The sequence below is a fragment of the Amborella trichopoda genome, chromosome 1 (assembly GCF_054954075.1).
Source record: "Amborella trichopoda isolate Santa Cruz 75 chromosome 1, AtrichopodaSantaCruz75HAP2 v2.0, whole genome shotgun sequence".
NCBI classification, from domain to species: domain Eukaryota; kingdom Viridiplantae; phylum Streptophyta; class Magnoliopsida; order Amborellales; family Amborellaceae; genus Amborella; species Amborella trichopoda.
Genome location: NC_142336.1, coordinates 43753784 through 43778260, shown reverse-complemented (window position 1 = coordinate 43778260; position 24477 = coordinate 43753784). Strand labels below are relative to the sequence as shown.

Here is a 24477-nt window from a genome sequence, read left to right as displayed (position 1 = left end):
ATCAATAATAAGCTTGCACACCTTGCCTCCAATGGTACAGGTAGTGTAAAAAATATTGGTCTTCAACCAATCCTCTTGGGTTCTTGCTTAGGTGTAAGTAGGCTCTTTCGAATAACTAAGGACTCTCCAACATCTCCATAGACAAGATCATCCTCGTCTGGCCCCTCATCATAAACTGAATCATCTTCATACCCATCAACATCATCTGGATTCTCTTCCACAATCATGAGTTGCTTGCTTTTATCAGGATGACTATTCGACTTCCTACAATCTCCTGCCTTGTGACCTGCCTCCGTGCACTTGAAACAATGGAGAGTTGAGCTGCTGCCCGAAACTCTTGCACTTGGACCAGCAGGATTTGGGTGATTAATAGGTGCTGCAGTGGCATCCATATGGCTCTCAGATGGTGCATCTTCAGGCTTGCCACCACGATCCTCAAACTGGCCTGTTTGGAGACCCAAATCTCATGTCGTGGTTGTGCTAGCTCGGCTCCTGGACTGTTGGTCCTCTATCCACTCAATAAATTCCTCCACTTGCAATCCTTCTGCAAACTTCGGTAGATCAACTTTAATACCTAGATTTGCTATCCCGAACATGGGGCTCTCGACGCGGAGCGTGCGTATGGAATGGGTTCCCAAAAGCAGCTTCCGACTCACTACCGTCATCATAGTGTGTTGAGGCTGAATTTTGCGCTAAGCGCTGGGTCAATTCTTCTACTTGCCTTCTTAAATTTTCGTTTTCTATATCACAGAGGTCCTGCTCTCTCATTCTCAGCACCTTGTTATCGAGGATGTCCAGAAACACAATCTCTAATAAAAAAAAAAAAAAAGTCTATCCAATCTCTAAAAATAAAATTAGCAAAAACAAAATTTAAATTTTGTAGCAACCGGATCTTGATTTGTGTAAGCCAACCTATATGCTTCAGCATTGGCTTCTCTTGGGATGTGCTTGAGCGTGGCTTGAAGGATGAAGTTGCATAGGAAATCGATGTGCTAAAAAATAGTGTAGGCGCCAAGGCGGTTGATGTTGTTGGGAGGCCCATAAAGTGGAGTTATTGGAGTCGGATTCAATGATGAGTCCTTGATAGTTCAAGCCTGCATGTGATACACTTTTGATACCTTTAACCATAGCTAAGGCGTCGGTGGTGGTTGAGTCAGCAACACCTATGTGCCTCGAGAAGGAGAGGAAGATTCTGTTGGAGCTTGCCAAGGTGCCTCCTATTCCTGCAGGCCCAGGGTTTTCAAGGGAAGAGCCATCCATGTTCAGTTTAAGGAATCCCAGCAGGGGGGAGTCCACTGGGCTGAGGTTCTGTAAGGAGGGGACGACAGATTCAAGAGAACATGCCAATTGGTTAGGTAGTGGGAAATGGGTAAGGTGGTAAAGACAAGGATGACCTTAACCCATAGGAAAATTAATGCTGACATAGAGTCAAAGATGGAGCAACGATTTCTTGAAATGCCTTTGAATGTCTTAGAATTCTTCTTGAGCTAGATACTCTAGAGAAGGGCATCAACAGACGGCTGCTAAAGTTTTTTGCCTTGTTTTGCAAATGGAGGGTTAAGGAATGTCCTGAAAAGGTTTTGAAATTTGAAGTGAAGGGGGAGTCACCCACTAGAGTCCGAAAGTTCGAGGAGAGAGCATTGAAGGAAAAATTGGGTAGTACAACCGGTAACTGCTTAGTGAGATCGGAACCGGCCAGTCACCGGTTTCGGTTTTGGTGACTGGCCGGGTATTTTGATTTTTTTTTAAAATATATAAAATTCAAAAAAATAAGGGACTTTGTTTGTAATGCATTTTTTTAACGTTTTTCATCATTTGACAAAGATTGGAAATTGTTTTTGGCAATTAATACTTATGTGTAGATTTTTTCATCTTTTTTGAAAAAATTTCAAAAATACCCCTGGGCACAAATCGATTCTTTAAAATCCATTTTTTTCTTTAATTTTCAACTTCATTTGGAGATGCCTTTTTTAATCATTTCTTAAATGAATTTATCATATTTTATTAGATTTTGTTTTGTCTTTTTCTTATTTTTTTAACACGTTTTTGATTGCTCGGAACTTGCTCTGTTATAACAGTTGAACCGACTGGTTTACCGTTAGGCCGGTTGAACTGCTTCCAGGCTCATGACTGGCTAACCATTCTGGTTCGATTTTTTCTGCACTGGGAGAGAGGACTAGAGGCCCATAGCGACCTTTCAGTGAGTGAAGAGGTTTGAAATGGATTCCTCATCTTGAAGACACATAATGTAGAGCGGTTGGGCAAAGAGAGCCTTCTACGCTGTAATTGGTCTAGGGTTAGGGTTCTACCTTGAAGGAGGAGCCAATCAAAGGCTTGAATTTTATGGGGTACAGGAAAAGACCAAGATTTATTGAGAAGGGGTGTTGAGGTCAGATTTGAGAGTAAGGAGTAGGATGACACCGAAAAGGTGCCAGAGGGGTTGGGGCTCCAAATGAGAGAATCTTGCTGTTGGAGGGAGCTGACAATAGGGACAAGCATCAAAAGAAGGGAATTTAGAGAGGGATTCCTGGTTGGTGAGATTTCTCCTGAACATGGGGGGTCCAAACCAGATTTGACCCTTTGAACTCTACATAGTTTGCTACCACAACTGATTGGTTTGTAGCTAGAAGGAATAAAGAAGGTAAGACAGGTTGAGGGGTTGATTTCGTAGTCAATTGTTGAGCCAAAACTTGATGTTCTGGCCATTCCCTGGTCTAAATCTTATGTTATTAAGGAAGGTACTTTTACTAGAGGTAATGCATTTCTATGCGCCTGAGGCTCTGTGTAATGGAGACTTTGGAAGTCATTCATCACCCCCAAGGTCATACTTGGGGTGAATAACTTGTTTCCACAGGAGGGGGTGCGACGAAGTGAAGTTCCACCACCATTTGGCAAGCAAGGCAAGGTTCATGAAGCGAAGCTTTTGAAAATCGATACCTTCAAATAACTTGGGAGTATAGATCTTGTCCCAAGCGACAAGGTGCAATTGATGGCTTTCTGTGGTTCTAGATCAAGTCATGCATCAATTTCTCCAAATGATGAAGAACATAAGCGAGGATTTGGACAAGGGGCATGTGATAAATGGGAGTGCTGGCTAGGGTGGATTTAATGAGGGTAATTCTACCTCCAAAGGAGAGGAATCGACCCTTCCAACCTGCAAACTTCTAGTTGAACATCTAAAGTAATTATCCCAGAGATGTTTCCTGGGCTTACCAATGTAAAGGGGGAGACCGAGATAGGAAGAAGGGAGGCTATCAATGGTGCAGCCTAGATATTGAGCAAGAGAATCTAATTCTCCGTTGTCGACAAGGATACCTAGCATTTTTGTTTTGGACAAATTGACTTTCATCAAAACTTCTAAGGAAAAGCCAGAGGTTATTAATTTTTTAGGGATGGGCTTCACAGAAGATAAGGGTGTCATCTGCATAAAGCAGGTGGGAAAGGGTGGGACCTTTCTGGGAAGTTCGAGAGCCTGTGAGCATGCCTCCGTCATATTTAGAGATAGTTTTGGAGAAGAGTTCACATATGAGAGTAAAAAGGAATGGGGAGAGGGGATTTCCTTACCTTAATCCTCTAGCATAGGAGGAAAAAACCTTCTGGGCTGCCGTTGAGGAGAATAGAAAAGGAAGCGTTGGATACACAAAATTTGATCCAATTCCTCCATCTAAGACCAAAACTCATACAAGATTGAATTAGATCAAGAATATTCCAATCAACCCAATCTTAGGCCTTTTCCCCATCTAGTTTGATGATTAACTTCTAGCTTGATAGAGACCTAGAGTGGATGGTTTCATGCAGTAAGGGCAACATCTAAGATTTGTCTATTTGCAACAATAGCAGATTGGGTGGGGGAGACAACAGAACTGAGCACTTCCTGGTGACGAGAAGCCAGAACCTTAGCTAGGATTTTGTAAGACGAGATCAAAAGACTAATGGGTTTGAACTATCTCACTTTGTGAGCTCCGATTTTAGGGATCAAGGTTCGAAAGGTGCAATTAAAAGCAGAGTTAAGGCGACCCCTATGATAAAACTAATTAAAGAAGGCAAAAAGATCCAGCGCTAGAATGTCCCAGAATTAGTGGAAGCATGGTTTTAAAATACGGCTGCATTGGCGCATATGCGGCCTCATAACTCGTTATGCGCTGCCTAGCGCATCGCATGGTCCCGCATATGCGCTATGGGGGAGATGCTTCGCATATGTACCCCATTTCTCCGCATTTGCGGCTGCATCCCGCGTACAGCGTATATTCAGTCTGCCAATTTTGTGTAGAAAAAATCCTTGAGCAGGGGTATTTTGGACCTTTTGAACTCGAAAAAAGGGGGGAAAGGGTTTGGGGGGTATTTACCCCCCACCTCTGTGGCTTTTCTTGGATCAAATCGATAAAAAAAAAAATTTGTTGTGGAAATTTTTTTGTGTGAAGTTCTTAGATTTTCAAATTGTTTGATGTTTGTTTGTTTGTTTGTTGATTTGTTTATTTTAAGTGTTGATTTGAGGAAATTTAGGCGAAGTTTTGACAACAAATCGAGGGTTTCAAGGGCTGAGAAGAAATCAATACTTGCTTCATGAGTTCAAGTAACCGGTAACTTTTACTTGTACTACAATACTATTATTTTTTGGGGCAATGTCTTCTTCCAATCTTCTAGTAATAAGGATCTGGCTTAGAAATATGCTAAACTTAAAATCCGAAAGATCGAAATTGTGTGATTTGTATGCTTTGTGGAAATATTTATATGGGGGGACACATAGCTGGTATTTCGGGGAATGTAAGAGCATGCACACAAGTTATTAAAGGGATAAAAAAAGGAGATTGGAGAATACCTAAGTAGCTTGAAAAAACGAAAAGAGAAGAAAAAATGAAAAGAAAAGAATTAACTGATGAAATGCAATTATTTGATGATGATGATGATGGGGAGGATATATCAGAAGTTGCAATGAGGCAATGGGTTATTCCAATCTCAAGAGAGAAGGTTATAAATATTGGTGGTAATGTTGGAAAAAAATTATCTCTCTTCAAGGGGATTCTATTTTCACCTTCGGCCTGGAAATTATAGTTCAGGAGAGGAGGAAAAAAAAGAAAACAAACCACAATTGAAAATCGATACAAGAAAGAAGAGAATAAGAAGGTATGTAAATACATTTCAAAGTGGTTTTATATGGCCGACATTCCTTTTAATACTAAAACCCTTGATAGTTTTGCATGTATAGTCCAGGCAATTGGGCAATTTGGCCCAGGATTTGATCCTCCTTCACTACATGAGATTAGGGAGCCTTTATTGAAGGATGTTGTATTTGATGTTTACAAAATTTTGATTTCTCAAAGAGAAGGGTAGGAGAAGTATGGGGCAACTATTATGTGTGATAGTTGGTCTTATGGCAAGTCGAGGTCATTCATTAATTATTTGGTTAACTGTCTAATAGGTACTTTTTTTGTTAAGTTTGTTGATGCATCAGACAAGTCACATGATGCTACATACTTATGTGGCTTGATGGATGAGATTGTAGAGTCTGTTGTAGAGAAACATATGGTACACATTGTCATTGACAATGGTGTCAATTGTGTTCCAATTGGGCATTTTTTGACTTTGAAAAGGGCACGTGTTTTGGACTCCTTGTGCTTAAGGAAATGGGTACAACATCTATATTTAGTGGGGTGATTTCAAAAGCTATGTTTGTTGTTGGATTTATTTATAATCACACCATAGTCCTTAGCATTATGAGGACTTTTACAACAAAAAGAGAATTAGTGAGACTGGGTATCACTAGATTTGCCATATCATTTCTCACTTTTAAAAGCCTATGCAAGCAAAAAAATGCCTTGAGGACCATGTTTGCTTCAGAGCAATGGGGTCAAAGTAAGTGGTCAAAGCATCACCATGGAAGAAAGGTTGAACAAATTATTTTGAATACATTTTGAAATCAAATATATCTTGCATTGGAGGTGGTTGGCCCTTTAGTAAGAGTGTTTCGATTGGTTGATGGTGATGTGAATCCTGTCATGGGCTACAAACATGAGGGAATGACTAGGGCAAGAGGAGAGATAAAAAAGGCTTTCAGGGAAAGCAAAATACATGCAAGACTATACTTTCAATTATTTATAAGAGATGGGATATCTAGTTTCACAGGCACCTCCATTCAATCGGTTACTTTCTAAATCCATCTCTTCACTACAAACACCCATCCATTGAGTCTGTTCGTGTAATAAATGGTGGGTTCTTAGATGTGCTTGAGAGGTTGGTCCTTGACAAAGATATCCAAGATAAGATCCAGAGCCAAGAATTGATTAAGTTTAAGTTAGTCTTGGGAAACTTTGGGAGAGAGATTGTTACTCAAAACAGGGACACTACAGATCCAGGTAAAGGCCAAAAGTACCATTTCTAATTTCTATTTTGTTTGCTTTACAATTTTTTACTTGTTTATGTATTATTCCTTTTATACAAATAATAAAATATTTATCTAAAATATTTATACAGCTGCATGATGGGCATTATATGGAAGCGAGACACTAAATCTACAACGTCTCGCTATTCGAGTGTTGAGTTTCACATGTAGCTCATTTGGTTGCGAGCGTAATTGGAGTGCATTTGATCAAGTCCTGAATCCTTATTTATTGGATTTCAATTTCAAAATTCTAAAATCTAACTTATCTAAGAAGTGTAAAAGTAGTAACAAGAAAATAACAACTGATACTTTTGCTTGTTTCCTTATTTTCTACCACAGCTCCATACCAAAAAAAGAAATAGGTTGGAGCAGAAGAAGTTGAATGATTTGGTTTATGTGCGATATTATGAGTGGCTTACGGAGATGTATCAAAAGCGCATGGATCTCAACCCTATTCAATTGTATGAACTTGACGGTTGTTGCGTAAGTGAGTGGACCATGGATCCACGCTTAGAGCATGTGTTTGAGGGTGAGGATCTTACTTGGCTTGATGTCAATCTAGACACAAGGGCTAATGAGGAAGAACGACCTAACACTAGAGCACAAAGTAGAGCTAAGTCTAGTCACACATCAGCTCTAGGGGTCTAGAAGGAGGAGGAGGCTGACTCAAAGGAGACTGAGGAAGAAGAATACGTGGAGGCCGCCTAGGATGATAGTGATGATGATGCACATGGAGACTATCAAGATAACTTCTCTAATTAGGATTTGAAATTTAGAATATCACTCTCAAGGCTTGAGAAATGATGATGATTGTATTGGCTCTTGAGCTTGACTTTTGAACTCCTTAATCTTCATTCTTCATAGACTTTTAGTTTGTATTGTAACTTTAAAGTTTGTGGTTTCAAATTTTGCTTATGGTTATTGAATGTTTTATGACGCTAGTTTCAAGTTTCTAGTTTCTATCAGGGGATAGTGGATACAAAATATCTGACAACTGATACTTTTGGAATTAATGAATAAACTAAATATCTTCTATCACATATATCACCTCCATATTTTTTCTATGTATTAACCTATTTTTTTAGATTTTTTTGAATATTTTTATATTTATCTTCCGTATCAAAGCGATTCACCTGCATTCGGACCACATCGAGCCGCTTTGCCGCATAGGTGCCCCCAATGCATAGGGTGGCATCTTGCATTTTAAAACACTGGTTGGATGACTACAGGGAAATTATCAGGCCCAGGGGCCTTATCTTTGGGAAGGTAAAAAACAACCGTTTTGATTTCCTTCATAATGAAAGGTCTCTTAAGTCGAGACGATTCTATTGCCAAGATTCTACTGGAGTGTGTCTGAAAAGAAATGTTGCCTAGAGAAAGGGAGCGGTGATTGGGTTTAGAGAAGAGGTTTTTGGAGTATCTAATGAAGATATGGTTTATTTGTTCGGTCTAGACGAAGGTCTAAGTACCAACCGAGACTTTGGTAACGATGTTAGCCCTCCTCTTGGAGCTAGCCGTTTAGTGAAAGAATGTGGTATTTATATCTCAAACGTTTAACCATTTTAGCCTGAGCCTTTGATACCGGCATGTTTCTTCTTTCTTCAGGGTGTGAAGGAGATTAAGTTTAGCAGATGCTATCTCAGAGCTTTCCTGGGGGGAAAGAGCGCGAGTTTCTTCTAGAGAATCTAAGGATTGAAAGGTGGCGGAGGTGGCTGTAATATGATCCCTGAAATTAGTGGGGAGAGAGCAGGTCCATTGCTTAATGGAGACCTTTGGAGTTGCAGTTTCCTAGAAAGTCTGAATCCGGCCCAACCAAACACGAAAAGGGAGGATCAGGAGGATCTAAGAGGATGAATGAAAGCCGGATTTTCAAGTCTAAAAGGTTTTTCCAGGCGTTGGACAGGGTTTGTGTCGAGGAGGATAGGCTTGTGGTCAGAGGTAGTTTTTGGAAAGGCACGAGAACAAGTATCTGCGAAGGCAGTGTCTCCCAAGAGTTGGAGACGAGGAACCTATTGATTTTGGTCAAAATAGGGTTGAAGGCGTGTCGTGTGTCCACCTAACCGCATTGAAGTCCCCTCCAAGAAGCCATGGGAGGTCACTGAGGAGGGGGGGGGGATTGAATTAAGTTCGGGCCAAAGGTCCTCACGTCTATGTGGACAGTTAGGACTATAGACTAGGGTTGCCCAAATAGTGAAGGTTATCAGAGGGGCGGCAAAAGTGGATAGAGATAGAGTAGTTCAAAATAAGTGTGGACAGTTGGGTTCCAGATAATCCAAATGTCCCTAGAGGCACCAAGGGATTCCCGTGGCTAACCAATCACAGGGAGAGTGACCCCAAGTGTCCCTAACCAAAGAAAGGTTAGGAGAAGGCAATTTGGTCTCAAAGAGAGCCAGGATATCAGGGATATGGGAAGAGACTAAAGAACAAACGACACAATGCTTGGTAGGGCTACCAAGACTCCAAATATTCCAACAGAGGATCTTCATCGTGGGGAGTTAGGATGGGGGGAGGATTTCCTAAGCGATCTCCTCTTTTTGAGACTTTTTGAAATGGCAGATAGCAGATGGGTCGTCAAAGCCAAGCCTTGAAGGGTGTCTTAGTTCACTTGGACTGAAGAGTAACTGATACTCTAGAGCCTTTAGAAGGTTTTGGTCTAGGATTTACTTGCTAAGCACTGGTAACTTCTCTTAGATGATCTATGAGATCAAAGAGATATCCGTCTCGCAAGTTTGGTTCTCCTCTATCAATCCTTGCAAGCTCCAAGGAGTCAGTCGAAATCGAGGACTGAATGAATATTAGAGTTGAAGTCCTAAGCATGTTGGGGGGAAAGAATGGTCTTGGCACCGATGGGGGGAGGGTGGGAGGGGTCAAAGTCTGCTGGGGGGGTCATTTGGAGGGGGAACAGAGAGGCTATGGGGGAGTTAGGGGGAGAATGAGGAAGCAAGGGTTGAGGGGTGAAAAAGAAATTGAGCGGGGGAATTCATGGTGGAAGACACCCTTCGAAATTGTGGGCAGTGTTTAAAGCAAGATGCAGTTCGAGGGGAAGTGATACCAAGTTATCAAGATCGGAAGATGGGAGGCCCGAGCCTGGGGAGTTGGGAAGAGCGGTGGAAAAGCTGTTTGAAAGAATAGGGGTTTCGAGCGAGTCATTAAAAAAGATGAAGAGAGGGGATGTTTGGGTGGTGGTAACAAATGATAATGGGAATCCCGTGAAGTTAATTTAGGTTGGGGAAAAACTTGAGAAGGAGAGTTGGGGGGTTCTAGGACCTGGAGCGAAGCCGGGGGGGGGGGGGGGGGGGGGGGGGGGGGTTAACAGGATAGGTTTGGGGGTGGAATGACAGTAATGAAGCCACCTATGATAGCTGAACCGTTGCTTTTAGCGATGCGACATGGAAATGAGTTGCAAGCCCTGAGAGAAAGGGTTGGAGGAGAGGGGCAGGGAAGGGTGAGATGGGGCAAGACTAATGGGAGGAGGGGGGGGGAGGGGGGAGGGAAGGGATGGGCTGGGGAGCAGGGGTTGGGACGGGAAGGGAGGTGGATGTGAGCAATGGTGCGGAGACGGGGAGGTTAGGATATGGATGAAGATAAGTGCGAGGGGAAAAGCGCCCATAACTAGTGTTTGAGGGGCATACAAGAATGGAAGACGAAGGGATAGGCGAAGGTTCTCGAGTGGAAAGAGAGAGGCGGCGAGAGGGAAGGGGCAGGAGATGAGGGGCCCGAGGAGCCTACCTCAGATGAAGAACGGATGGAGGAGGGAGAATGATTGAGGGTGCCAGGTGTGGGACGTACTGGGATGACGATTGTGCATTAAACATCCTTGAGAGTGGGGACAGAGATGATGGAGGTGGAGGCTGATAAGATGTGTCTTGGGGGGAGGCACATGTGGCAGGAGGGGGATGAGTCGAGCCAGGAGGGGAATTAATGAGGAGAGATGGGAGGTGAGGGGACGGCGACGCACGCGAAGAGACGTGTTGAGGGTTAGAGGAAGAGAAGATTTTGGAATTAATGGGGGCTTCAACGGGAGCATTAAAAGCATGACTTGGGCCTTCGAGCAAGGTTGGCTTAGTGACAAGTGGGATTTTGAAAGTACGATTTGCAGTTCGAGACTAGCGTGGGGAGGGAGCCATGTTGGATGGCCCAGGGTACGGAGTATGGGCGGAGCATGGTTGGGGGAGAGGATAGTTAGGTGTGCGAAAGGGCTATGGAGCAAGAACGGGTTGAGGTGGAATATGATCCAGGGTAATTTGCAGACCATTAGATTTAGGAGGCTCTGCAGCAGGATAGGAATTCTTACGAAGTAATGTGGTCTAGCCTTCGTGGTCATGCCTGGGTTGATCATGGTGGTTGGAACCTTTAATGGAGATCTTGATGTAGTACGAGAATTTGTTGCAATGGAGGTGAAGAAGGTTGGAGATGCTATTGATTGATTCTGAGGTGATTAGAAGAATGACATTTCCTAGAGGGAGGGTGCTAAAGGATTTCCAATGCACCAAGACAAATTCGCCACAGCTATCACCAATAATTTTGAAATGTGCTGGGACCAAAGGTGAAGAGGGACTCCTTCTATCGAAATCCAGAATTTAGATTTTCTGTGAGCTTCAGGGAAAGTTTACCCCCATGGAAACTAAGGTTGGCAATGTGAGTATCTAGCAGACGAGAGGGAGTGTCATGGAGGGAGACAAGGTAATTACCATTATGCAAAGGCTTGCAGGTGAGCTTGGGGGTCTTGAAGACTTCTTGTAGCCAAGAGGTTATGCCCTTTACATCGTTGTGTTGGGGATAAAAGGAGCCAATGAAGGAATTTCGTAGGGAAGAAAGATGTTCTTCAATCTCCAGTGAGGCATTCAGCTAGACATGGGGGGTGGAATTAACAAAAGAGATATAGGAGTTAGGTTTTTGGCTTAGGGGACGTTTTGATGATAGAGGGGCTTGTGGAGGCTACGGTGTGGTTGGTTGATGCAGCTATCTGTGTGTATGATTTCGAGGTGACCTCAGGAGGAGGATGAGCGGCAGAGGTTGAAGGGGAAGGCTGAGGCTGCGTGAGGGAAGTGGGAAACTTAGCCTGGGGTTGGATAAACTGTTTGTAAAGCCTGTAAAGGGGTGGGAAGTGAACTAAGGTTTCCTTAGGTTTGAGTATTTTCTTCAGTGCTTTCATGGATTCAAAGAGGATCAGTAAAGCCTTGGAGCTGCGGTATGTTAAGGATGTATGTTCTATGGGTCAATTTGAAACCGAAAATTTACAATGCCTATCTTCTCAAGTATAAGGATTCAATTGTGATCAAGCTGGGGTTTGGTCGATGTACTAGGATAGTGGCAAAGGTGCCTATTACCTAAGGATTAAGCTCTCTGCTTCCTGGAATAGAGATGAAATTTGATCAAAACCCAATCTCTGATTGGGTATTCAGTTAGTGGGTAAGTTGCCCATCTTCTTAATCTCAGAGTGAACTAGGGTTTTGGATTCTGCTAATAGATCAAGCTTGGATTGAGAGAGAGGCAGAGAGGGGTCGGGGTATGTATAAAACTTTCTATCATTAATAATTTAGATATGGAGTTCGGCTTGGAGTTGGTTGGGAAGACCTCAAATTTCTGGCCATCTGTTGCTGGATCTTCAACCAGATTGAGCGGCCATGGTGAAGAACCAAGGGCTGTGTCCTCTTGTCTCTGAGCGAGGGATCGGCAGTCGTCTCATCAGAGGAGCTTGTATGTGTTACTTGCATGCTTGATTAACCAAGAAAACCACCAATCTCATTAATCCTCCAAAACCAACGCTAAAATCACTGTATCATCATAGGTATCTATTAAATGACCATGGCCATATCAATAAGAGGAATAATAACTTTAATGATATAGCTGAGAAGAAGCATCGTGGTGGTTGTGGTGATAGAGATTATGATGATGGCCATGGATCATCAAATGACTCTCTGCTACCTGGCCTCCATGACGGCATAGCCCTCAACTGCCTTGCCTTTACTTCGCGATCTGATTATACAACCCTGGCCTGCCTGAACAAAAGGTTCATTTCCTTGATTTACAGTGGCTACCTCTATAGCTTGCCTCTACAAATGGGTATTCTTGAGCACTGGGTTTATTTGGTTTGTGATTTGAGGGGGTGGGAAGCCTTTGATCCGAAGAGGCAGCGATGGAGCCGATTCCCCAGAATCCCATGTGATGAATGCTTCCACTTTGCGGAGAAGGAATCACTTGCAGTTAGCACCGAAATCCCATGTGATGAATGCTTCCACTTCTTGTTTGTTTCATATCGGTTTGTACCAATGTAGTGTTTTTTATAGATTTTCATAGCGGTATTTTTTATATATTACACTGTTTAGTGGTTGAGTGGAATTTACATTAATTGGCCTGCTTAAGTAATCTGTAGTTCTGAAGCACATCTAAATTGTTCCTTGATATATAAATGACAATAATGGAAGTATTTTCTAACCAATTCTCATAGAAGTTGCCGAAGTGTGAAGGAGAGGTTTGGTTCAGTCTGATAAGGCACTAGGATATTGTTCAAATGAAGACCAATGCATTGTATATCTAATGAGGTTCGTACATCTGGAATATAAAAAATACTGTAGATAGTTTTCATGGGAAAGCCACATCAAGCTACCTTTTAACATCTTGATAGTTCGTTAGGTGAGATGGATGTTTTGGCCCAATTGGAAGGACCATTCAGTGAAAGATGCAACTTTGATGTGAAACTGTACTGCTTGACACTGGATTGAGAAAGGAGATATGATTGATCCTTCTAGTACTTTGTTAACATTGATGTTTGAATCTTTAGATGTTCTTCTGTCTATATAAAATGATTTACTTAAACAACTGATATGTTTAAAAACTCAATCACATTTCATTGCGTTCTGTTTAGAAGAGTCTGAAGACCCAACTGTTTAGGCAATCAAATAATTAGCCGAAAATAGGCATTTCCAAAAGTTTTTTATTGTATCATTTGGAATTGTTGTGGTATTTTGGCAAATGTTCTGGTGTTTTAATGTTGGTTGAAAACCCATCCCCAACTTTTGCCAAACCTCAGCCACAAACTTAAATTTGTACCACGGTTGTGTGCTTCAAGGTGCTTATAAAAAATTAATTTTAAGGGGTCAAAACAAAAATGGGAAGAAATAAGAACCCATGCCCTGCATGATGTTAGTCATAGCTAGAATAAAAGACATCTCAGTCATGCAGACATTTCCTGTTTAGTATTGTGTGTTGATGTGGGGTGTCTAGGTGTCCAAGTCCGTGACCTTGTCCCTGTGGTTTTGTGGTTGCTTTATCTATTTTTGTAACTCTTTCATTAGTAGTTTCCTTTGCTCATCTGTAATTGCTCTATTTCACAGCCTTTTCCAGAACCTGGGTTTCACTTTTTGTGTTTTCACTTTCATTTTTCTATTATAATTTATGAATCTGACTGATGTTTGTGGATACTGGTGTCTATCCTCATCTCCTTATATTGCTTCTAGAGGATCTGGTGGTTTTCTATGCTCTGTTATGCCTATGCTACCCATGCTAGCGGTAGCAACAAGCTTTTTCCCTGCTAGGAATGTATGCTTTGACGTGCTAGCAGAGAAACTATTAATGATATTGGGTTCTTTGCTAAGATCTTGCACCTGTTGAAGTTGCTGAATGCTCTGTTGTCAGCCACTTCTCTCGTCTATGTATATTTTTTTTATAATACCTTTTTAGAAATATTTAATTTACAGTCAGACAAATGCCATGTATCGAGTTGCACCAGTAGTGCAGTCAAATGGAAACACATGCATGAAACAATTAGCTAAGAGAGGGAAGCCCCTGTGTGAAGCTTGCGGGCTATATAAACTGGGGACATATACCCTTATGATATAAACTGGGGACATATACCCTTATGGCTTGTAATTTTCTATATTTTGTTCATAGAAAAAGTAGTGCCCAAACATAGAAAAAGTGGGCAGCCCCCAAATGCCTACGAGTTTCCATGACATCCGATCTATCTAAAGTATCTGCTTCTTGGTTCCCTGACTAGAGGATGTGTCAAGAAGAGATCTCTATTACTTTCCCTTTCAATAGTAAGGAATGTTGTGCTGACTGACTAACTATGTATGCTATTTGACATGACACTTTGTAGTCGTGATTGGGGCTCCTCAATTGGATGCCTGTTGTATTATCCTATATCCTGTACTCTTTATCTAGTATTGGACTAACTTCAATTCCTGTCAAAAAATTTCTACTGTCTTTTCTTAGGCTTTTACAGTTTCTAATTCTGTTCCTAGTTTCCTGTTCATTTTACTAATAACTGTATCGGCTTTGTTTCTTATGATTTTCGTAATGTTTGCTTCTGTCTCCTTTTTTCCCCTTCTCTTTTTCCTTTTGTGTGGGAAGTACTGAAGTACTTCCATGTCTTGAATCTAAATTATCTGAATCAGAATGATTAAAACTAGACCAGAGCAGCCAGTTCAATATAGGACTTGTAACTAGTCCAGTCCAACCTGAAAATGAGATAACTCAAAATTGGTAAAAAAATTTGACCAAATTGGCTGGTTTTGCTGGTCAGACTAGCTGGGAAATTTTTTTGATAAACGTTTTCTATTTTTTTTTATTTCCATTTTGGTTTTAAAAGAAACTGGTCTGACCATTAGGGTCGCCTGTTGCACTTGTTGGACTGGGATTGGACCCCTCACATGTTTGGCCTTCTATCTGCTCTGGATATCACTGGTCTGAATCATGATTGCTGCATTGTGCAATAGTTGCTCAATGATATTGTTATGGACTTCTGCTATTCTGATTTGTAAAGGAAAATATTCTTGCAGGTTCAACTATATGCAGATTCTGAGACATTTCGCCATATGGGTGAGAAAGCCTGAACTGCTTTCCGTCTTTCACTTTTTCTTTCACACTTCCTTTGAATGGGCGTTTTGAAGTATATGCTACCATTTATTGTTTACATATTTTGACAACGGTTGATAGCTGCCTTTTTTTTGGTGTAATATCTTTTACAGGTAAAGAGCATGCACTTGTCATATCGAATCACAGAAGTGACATTGATTGGCTTGTTGGATGGGTTTTAGCACAGGTTGATTTCTTTATCTTTGAAATATATATTTTTCATGGTTATGGTCCTAACTAAGTTATCAGCAATATCCACAATTTACATTTTACTCATATTCTTTATAAACACTGCTGAAAGTGAATCTGTCATTTTTCTCTATGGTAATCTTATTTACATGCCCATTGCAGCGCTCGGGTTGCCTTGGTAGCACACTCGCTGTGATGAAGAAGTCATCAAAGTTTCTCCCGGTGAGGCATCTCCTGATATTTTGGTGTTTGTTTGCTTTATAATAAACATTGCCATATTACAGGAGAAAAGATAAACATTTCCATGTTTCTTGTGCATGAGCCTTCAGGATTGGGTTAGACTCATACCTCACCCCTGTTGCAAATTAACGATGAGGATGTTGGAAATGTGCTATTTAGATGTATAATTTGCATGAAGAGGGGTAACAGAATCGGTTTTATTTCCGAGTTTCTGATGCTTTTCCTCTTTTTATTGGCATATGATACTTGTTCATCAATCCTGCATTACTGATAGTAGCTCTAAAGGCACATTGAGCAGTTGTGTTTTGCTTATTATCTAGAACGTGTCTGTCATGGGTATTAAATGTTACACTGTACTCTTGGGATGACTATTTCAGATTTTGTTCAATTTTGCTGGTCTAGATCATCGTTACAGTCACACATGGTTGTTTAGGGTATGCATCCATTGTTCCAGGTGTACAAGTTGTCATAAAAATAACATCTTGGAGAAGTTTCCTGAATATCATACCAATTCTAGGAATTGTTTATCAACTGCCAGCCACCAATAAAAAAGGAAAGAAAGGAAAGAATTGTCAACCCAAAATGAGAGAAACCTGTCTCATATATATTAGAAGCGTGTCCTGACCTATATTAGAAGTGTGCTTTAATGGAATTAGAGTTGTTGAATGTTTTAGAAATGTTTCTCAACCTATATTTTCTTGAAATGATGAAATTTGGGTTCTTTTTTATAATGGTGATATTTGACTCTTATTGGAGTAGAGTATATCTATGACTTTGTATGCGCTTATGGGTTTGACTTGTACCAATAGTAATATGTTTTGAAAATTAAGTTGTAAGAAAAAAATGTGCCACTATACAATGAATCCATATCATGGTTACTATTTCCATAAATGTGCTAGTAAAATTTCCTGGGTGTGGTTTGCATAGTTGCAACCTTAAACAATCAAAGTAAGCCGTGCCTCCAAACTTTGTCATAAGATTCAATTTTGGTGTCCAAAATTTTTAGGATGACACAAGAATCTATTGTCATCTCTAATTATAAAATTTTAAACTCGAAAAACGTTTCAAATCAAGCAGATCTATAAATACATGAAAATCTTGCAAATGGACGTTCTAGATAATATGTTGCAAGATGTACTATTTTTGAGACTTGAAATCTTTCTTTTTTCCATATCTATACATCTCGATGTCGAGATGATCAATTAGATGTTTTTCCAACATCAAGACAACCTTTTTCGAGGGATTTTTGAGGTGTGCCTTAGTTTTACATTTTAAGGTGTCGACCTTATATAAACTTTTTCCAAATTTCCTACCTTTCTACAAACATACCAATGAACATTTCTAACTGAATGCCCTTGAAACGTTTTAGAGGCTAAGTGGTAAATACGGTCCAGACCCATGATGCATAGATATGGTTGCGGACAAGACTTTTATATGTGTGCGAGTTGTACACATGCGTGCACATTTGGCATGCATGTGAGTGCGAGTGCGTGTGTGCTGACTCACTCTCTTGACTAGAGTGGGAGTCCTATGCATGCTGTCGTGCTGGTGTTTTTAACTTGCACTTCGCGCAATTTCTTGGTTAGTCTGTGTACCACTGGCAGCAAATTCTGTGGTGGATAATTTGTCGACTTTGGAAGTAACTGCAAAATATTGTGAGCTTGGAATTTATTGCTGGTATAAAACTTTCTCTTGCGTGAACTTTGATATTTTTGTTTTTTCTCCTTACTCAAATCTTTACTTTTTTTATCATTCCTATTAATGTAAAATTGAACACTGTGCTCATGAGTTCTTGGTTTGACATCTCCCTTGTTATATTATGACTAAATATATGGTTATCGATAAATATTTCAAATCTTTGCTTTTTATCATTCCTATTAATGTAAAATTGAACACTGTGCTCGTGAGTTCTTGGTTTGACATCTCCCTTGTTATGTCATGAGTAAATATATGGTTATCGATAAATATTTCAAACGGTTACTTGTAAAGCAAATTCAATCATTATGCTGAGTGAGTGATCTGAAATTTCCCAATCGTAATTCATATAATTTACTGGCATGAATAATCTATCGTGCGAAAATTGGTGCATCCTTGGTATTATTCATCTTCATAGACATGATTGGCATTAGCTGTAGTTCAAAAATTGAGCCCCTGGCCACCTAGGCTTCTGCCTTGGCGGCCAGGTTTGAAGAGTGCCTAGGCATGCCCTAGGCGGGCACCCTAGGCAGAGGTTCCTCTAGGCATCCGCCTAGAGTGCCTGCCTAGGCTTTATAAATTACAGTTTTTATATTATGTAATATTGTATATGGTCATAGTACTATAAATTAGTTGGGAAAAGACAATGCTGGTGATACATACATATATTGCTAATACATGTGTCAACAATGTTTCTTAAAAAAGAAATATTATCGATTGTATGGTACAAAGATATTAATAAACTGTTAACTATCAATACCACGTACAAAGTTATTAATATAATATTATATAGTACCGTTGACTTCAGTTGCGATAAGGCTTGGATGATGATGATGATGCTAGTAAGTTTAACTACAATACAAATTCTGTGGTGGATAATTTTTCGACTTTGGAAGTAACTGCAAAATATTGTGAGCTTGGAATTTATTGCTGATATAAAACTTTCTATTGCGTGAACTTTGATATTTTTGTTTTCTCTCCTTACTCAAATCTTTGCTTTTTTATCGTTCCTATTAATGTAAAATTGAACACTGTGCTCGTGAGTTCTTGGTTTGACATCTCCCTTGTTATGTCATGAGTAAATATATGGTTATCGATAAATATTTCAAACGGTTACTTGTAAAGCAAATTCAATCATTATGCTGAGTGAGTGATCTGAAATTTCCCATTTCTAATTCATATAATTTGTTGGCATGAATAATCTCTCGTGCGAAAATTGGTGCATCCTTGGTATTATTCATCTTCATAGACGTGATTGGCATTAGCTGCAGTAAAAAATTTGAGCCCCTGGCCACCTAGGCTTCTGCCTTGGCGGCCAGGTTTGAAGAGTGCCTAGGCATGCACCACGCTAGGCAGAGGTTCCTCTAGGCGTCCGCCTAGAGTGCCTGCCTAGGCTTTATAAATTACAGTTTGTATATTATATAATATTGTATATGGTCATAGTACTATAAATTAGTTGGGAAAAGACAATGATGGTGATACATGCATCAATGTCAATATATTTCTAATACATGTGTCAACAATCTTTCTTAAAAAAGAAATATTATTGATAGTATGGTACAAAAATATTAATAAACTATTAACTATCAATACCACGTACAAAGTTATTAATATAATATTATATAGTACTGTTAACTTCAGTTGCGATAAGGCTTGGATGATGATGATGATGCTAGTACTGTTAACTACAATACAAATGCATTAAGATATTAATATATTATTATTGCTATTTGTGTCATTGTCGTCAATGTCAATATATTATTGATAAATGGGTCAATGATGTTGCTTTTAGAAATAATATATTATTGATACTATAATACAAATAAAATATATTAAAATTAAGTTATTCGTATAATATTAACAATACTATCAACTATAGTACAAATGTATTAAAATACTAATGTATTCTTATTGATATGTGTGTCAAGGCTGTCAATGTCAATATATTATTGATAAATGGATCAATGATGTTTCTTTAAAAAATAATATATTATTGAAACAACAGTACAAATACGTTAATATATTGTTAACTGTCAATACCAAAGTACAAAGTTACTAATATAATATAAGAACAATTGTTTCATTCGGGCTGGACCGAATTTTTACAATGTGCAGTACAAAGGTATAAACCATCCATCTTAAAGATGGATGCAAATAGGTGGTCCATCTAAAACAATTGTAACTAACGGTCCAAATGATTTCTTAATATAATTATTATTTCTAGTTTTCAAAATTAATTTATTTTTCATATTCATGATCTCCATGTTAAAGATTATATATTCTCTAAAAATTAAGATCAAATTATTTTTAAAAAATATATTATTGTGGAGTCTGCATTTCTATAATATGCGGGCTGGCCGCATGGTAACCGTGTCCATAATATGATAAAGTACAATTAAAAACAACATAAATGTACTAAAATATTGACAATATACGTCTCTCTCTCTCTCTCTCTCATTGCTCCCACCCCCACATTCTAGGGCTGCCTGTGTAGGCACCTAGGTGGCTGGCTGATGGCCACCTAGGCGGCTTGGACCCTGGCCCCCTAGGTGCCTACATTTCCATTAGTGTCTTCTCATTGCTTCCCCTGAGTGTCAATGACTGAAGGTAGTGCTCCGTAAATCGGGTCGAATCTTTTTGTCCCTGTACTTTCATTTTTTTTTTCTTCAAAATCATCCCATCCTTGCTTTCCAGTTAAATAGAATGGTGCCATTACTTGTTACTTTTTTCTGGAATTACATGTTGAAGCTTGTCAATACATAGGTCATTGGCTGGTCAATGTGGTTTTCTGAATATCTCTTCCTTGAGAGAAGCTGGGCTAAGGATGAAAATACTCTGAAGGTACATGTTACTTCTTGTACAATAGAAATATAAGTAATGTCTTTTAAGCTGCTACTATTGTTGGTCGCATCTAATTCAAATTGAATTGAGGTGCAGGCAGGTTTGCAGCGGTTGAAGGACTTCCCTCGGCCTTTCTGGTTGGCTCTTTTTGTCGAGGGAACCCGCTTCACACAAGCCAAGCTTTTAGCGGCTCAAGAATATGCTGCATCATCTGGCCTGCCAGTTCCAAGAAATGTTCTGATTCCTCGCACAAAGGTAAATGGTTTGTCAAAGATCGCATGAGTGATCGATTGTTTTCTTTTTCTAATGGAAAGAAAAGGTAGATAACTAGTTTGAACTTGCATCATTTGTAATGGTATTCTTTTCTTCATAAAATTGGGACCTTGCTTGCTTGCAATGTGGTTCTTCTCCAATTGGAGAATATTTGGATGGATATTGTCTAATAAAATGGGAATCTTCTTCAGCAATATTACTTCTCGTATTTGCTATGATCTAACTAAATTTATTATTATTATCTTTTTGAATAAGTTGACTTTTTGCTTTATTATTTTCTTGGCTTGAGATCCATTTTAATGTTTTGTATCTTTATATCTACTACTAGTAGAAATGGGTTAGGGTTTTCAATATTCTATGACTAAATCCCTTTGGAAGCAATTTGTTATAGCCGTCCTCGAAACACAATCTCTTAAATTCAATGTGCACTTTCAAAATGTGGGATTCCGTAATTTGTAGAGTTATGAGACTTAGATCTAACTTCTTACCATTGAGAGTAATGGCCCTGAGTCTCCAATTCAGCATTTCATTAGTAGTTGGCCCATTGGGTTCAAATCGGGCTAGCACTAACAAATTTTGTTAAGTGTCTGCTTGTTACTGCATTTTAGTTATCCATGATTCTATGGGCTCAATGTATTGTCTTTGGCCTTATGGTAACTCGTGGTTATTGGGTGATTATCTTTATGGCAAGGCTTACCAGTTTGCTAGATTTTATTGCCTTTGTGAGGTTGTGACATGTTACTTCTTGAAGCATTTTGGGCAATCCATTGTGCCATGCATCGGATGTGTGAAAGTATTATGTTATTAGGCATCATTTAGCGCATGTAGATATTTCGTAGAGCCCCTTAATGCTTCCTTAGTTTATTTCTACTCTAGATTGGGTATTAATGAGGCATGTGGTAAGCACTGTAGTTTTTAGTGGCATTGCACTTGGGAGAAATTCACAGGGAAGTGGCAGGCTCTCTTCAAGATGAGTCATTGTGTAGCATGATATTAGAATGTTCCAGTCAACTCAAAACTTTGAGTAAGTTGACTTACCTGGGTCATAATTGACACCTCCCACACCTTATGTCAATTGCGGAATTGGCCAAAACTTCTATGGTGGTTTGGAGGACAATTGTCCAGTTTTAAATCCTGAATTTTAGTAGGATAGCGGTCTTAGGAAGTACCAATGTGCTTTTGTCTTGCAATTTGGAGGGAGACTTGTATGCTGAAGTCAGGAGTTATAACTTGCCAACAAGAAGTTTGGAGATCTTTAATCATGATTTTGCCATGGTAGATTTTCCTACCGAGCAATATAGGGATGATAAGTGAAGTAAATGAGTTCCTCAATGAAAGATTTCAAATGAAGGACCTAGAAGAATTGAGGTATTTCCGAGGAATTGAAGGGGATCTTTATTGTAATGAGAGTTGCCTTTCACAACAAAAATATGCTTTAGATATTCTGGAAACGGCTAATATGCTGAATTGTAAACTTTGTCCCACTCTAGTAGCTTTAAATAGAAGATTATGTGCCAATCAAGGAGACCCACTGTTAGAGCTAGAAAAATACAGAAGTGTGACAGGGGCCGTTACAATATTTGACTCTTACATGCCCTAGATATTTCATATGCTGTTTATAAGATATTTTAGTACATGCATGCGCCAACCACTGTACACATGGAGGCAGTGAAAAGGATTATTAGGATTGTGAAAGGTTCTATTAGCAGTGGTTTGTTGTATAAGAAAAATAAACAAGTGAGTCTGGATTTGGGGCCTGTAATTGGATATTCAGATGCAGATTGTGTAGGAGATCCTGATTCTAGAAAATTAGTTTTGGGTTACTGTGTTTTTTTTGGGCGATAATTGAATATCTTGGAGGAGTAGGAAATGGAAAATAGTTGCCAGATCAAGCACTGAAGCAGAATACATGGCTCTTGCTAGAACGGTGGCAGAGATTACATGGGTTCGTAGTCTCATATGTCAGCTGTGTTATAAAATTGACAGTTCGTCCACCTATTGTGACAAGTGCTTTAGCAATTGCTGCAAACCCAATATTTCATGAAAGATAAAACACGTTGAGATTGATTATCATTTCATCCGAGAAAAGATAGAGGCTCAAGAGTTTGAAGCAAAATTCATTGGTATAGAAAATCAAATCACAGATATATTTACAAAAGGTTTATCAAGGCAAACACATGATTATTTTAAGAAGCAAGTTGTACATGTTTAAATACGATGTTACAACTTGAGGGGAGTGTTAGAAAACTTGTTTTATGTATATTCCTTCTTTGTTTATGTATATTCATTAAATTGACATGTATTTGTACAAGGGCATTTTCGTAAAGCTATTGCCTTAATGTAACACCATTCATTTAATACAAGGATTCATTATCCTGACGTGCCACACAGCCCAGTTCTGTTGAAGCCAAGCCGACCGTGCCTCGTTTTCTTCTTTCTTGTCTTCTTCTTGTTTGTGTTCCAGGTGCGAGATCTTGTCAGCCATAAGTAAAATTATCAGAACCTTGTGGGGATCGCTTTATGTTGGTAGGATGGTTCCCCTGGCAGTCGTATGTTGCACACTTAATTTTGACTGCTGTTGCAGGAGTGGCACTAGCATAATCTTGGTTTTTTGAAGTCCCATAAGTACTAAGCACAATTGATAGGATTTAAGATTTTATAGCACTTGCAATTTTTCTACCCAGTTATATGCCATTTATATCATTTGATGGGTTTAAGAGTAGGCATTTCTTCTGATTTGTTGGGCCTTTCCTCAAGAAGATGAGACGATGTTGGATTGTTTTTAGGCCATTCGGTTGCGTGGGTGGTGATAGGCCTTTAGGATGTCAGATATGGGTTGGGGTAAGTAATGTTGGTTATGGGAGGAGATTTCAGCTAGCAATTGCTGGGTAGAGTGGTAGCATCATTGGCTATTGTTTGGGTGAGTTAGGCTGTCACTAAGGTTTAGTTGTATGAACCTCTTGCTAGGTAATATACGAATTTCTCTGTGGGTTTCATTCTTGCTCCGTTGTGACAATGTTTAGGTGATGTATAACGGAAAATTGTTTGCTTCCTTGGTCCTGCAGGTGTTTTTGGAAGCCAAATTTTGGTGTCATATAAGGTCTTCCATACTCCAGGGTGATGGTCGACTCCTGGTTCTCATGTTGTATTGATTGTGTCATTTGTTTGTATCAATACATGTATATTGAATGTCGGAATATGATTGTATACACATGCACATCGACGCATATCTTAATAATTTCTTGGGTTTTCTAGCATGCATCATTGTAAAGGTAAACGTAGATGATCCTACTTGTAAAGCTTTTTGACCATAGTTTGCCCCTTTTACATGCTTGTATAGTTTACAATACTTTGCTTTTAAAATTATAAATGGTATATCATGTAACTTGAAAATCCTTCCGAAATTCCACTTTCAATGAAAATAATTAAGGGAGCTCAAGTTCATTTTGAAATTTGGTTTGAGTCTCTAGAGGATTTGGATTGACATTATTAACCTAACAATTTTGTTACATATCCATTGGCAAAATAAATGAAACTTCAATGGTCAATGACAAAAGTGTTTACTCTTTGTTAGGGGCTGTGTGGTCCTAGATTAATGTTTTGTACTATTGCATTCAGGGGTTCGTTTCAGCCGTCAGCAACATGCGCACATTTGTTCCCGCTATATATGATGTGACAGTGGCCGTTCCTAAAGATCAACCTTCACCTACAATGCTGAGACTTTTGAAGGGGCAGTCTTCTGTAGTAGGACAATTTATTTTTTTCTATGTTTGTAGGCCATTTATTCTAGTTGAAAGAATTGCTTTTGATAATTTCTTTCTTTAAAGATATTGTTATATTTTGAAATTGTTTATTCATCACTTCACGAATATATTGTTGGTCCCATTGTGATGGAAAATTACAGTCATGCATTGAGTTGCTATAATGTTGCTTTTAACTTTAATTTATCATAGTTATTCACAATGCGCCAACCACATATATCTGTTGAGTTACTATAGTGA

General features: G+C 39.4%; 1 protein-coding gene across 1 annotated transcript in view; it reads left to right on the top strand.

Annotated features, from left to right (window-relative positions):
- LOC18442144 (1-acyl-sn-glycerol-3-phosphate acyltransferase PLS1) overlaps positions 1-24477 on the top strand; it is a 33142-nt gene that overhangs the window by 3107 nt on the left and 5558 nt on the right. The window contains exons 3-8 of the mRNA XM_006852368.4: positions 15163-15202; positions 15352-15425; positions 15590-15649; positions 20126-20203; positions 20300-20458; positions 24095-24220. Of these exons, the coding sequence (XP_006852430.2) occupies positions 15163-15202; positions 15352-15425; positions 15590-15649; positions 20126-20203; positions 20300-20458; positions 24095-24220 (537 nt within the window). The remainder of the gene's footprint in view (positions 1-15162; positions 15203-15351; positions 15426-15589; positions 15650-20125; positions 20204-20299; positions 20459-24094; positions 24221-24477) is intronic.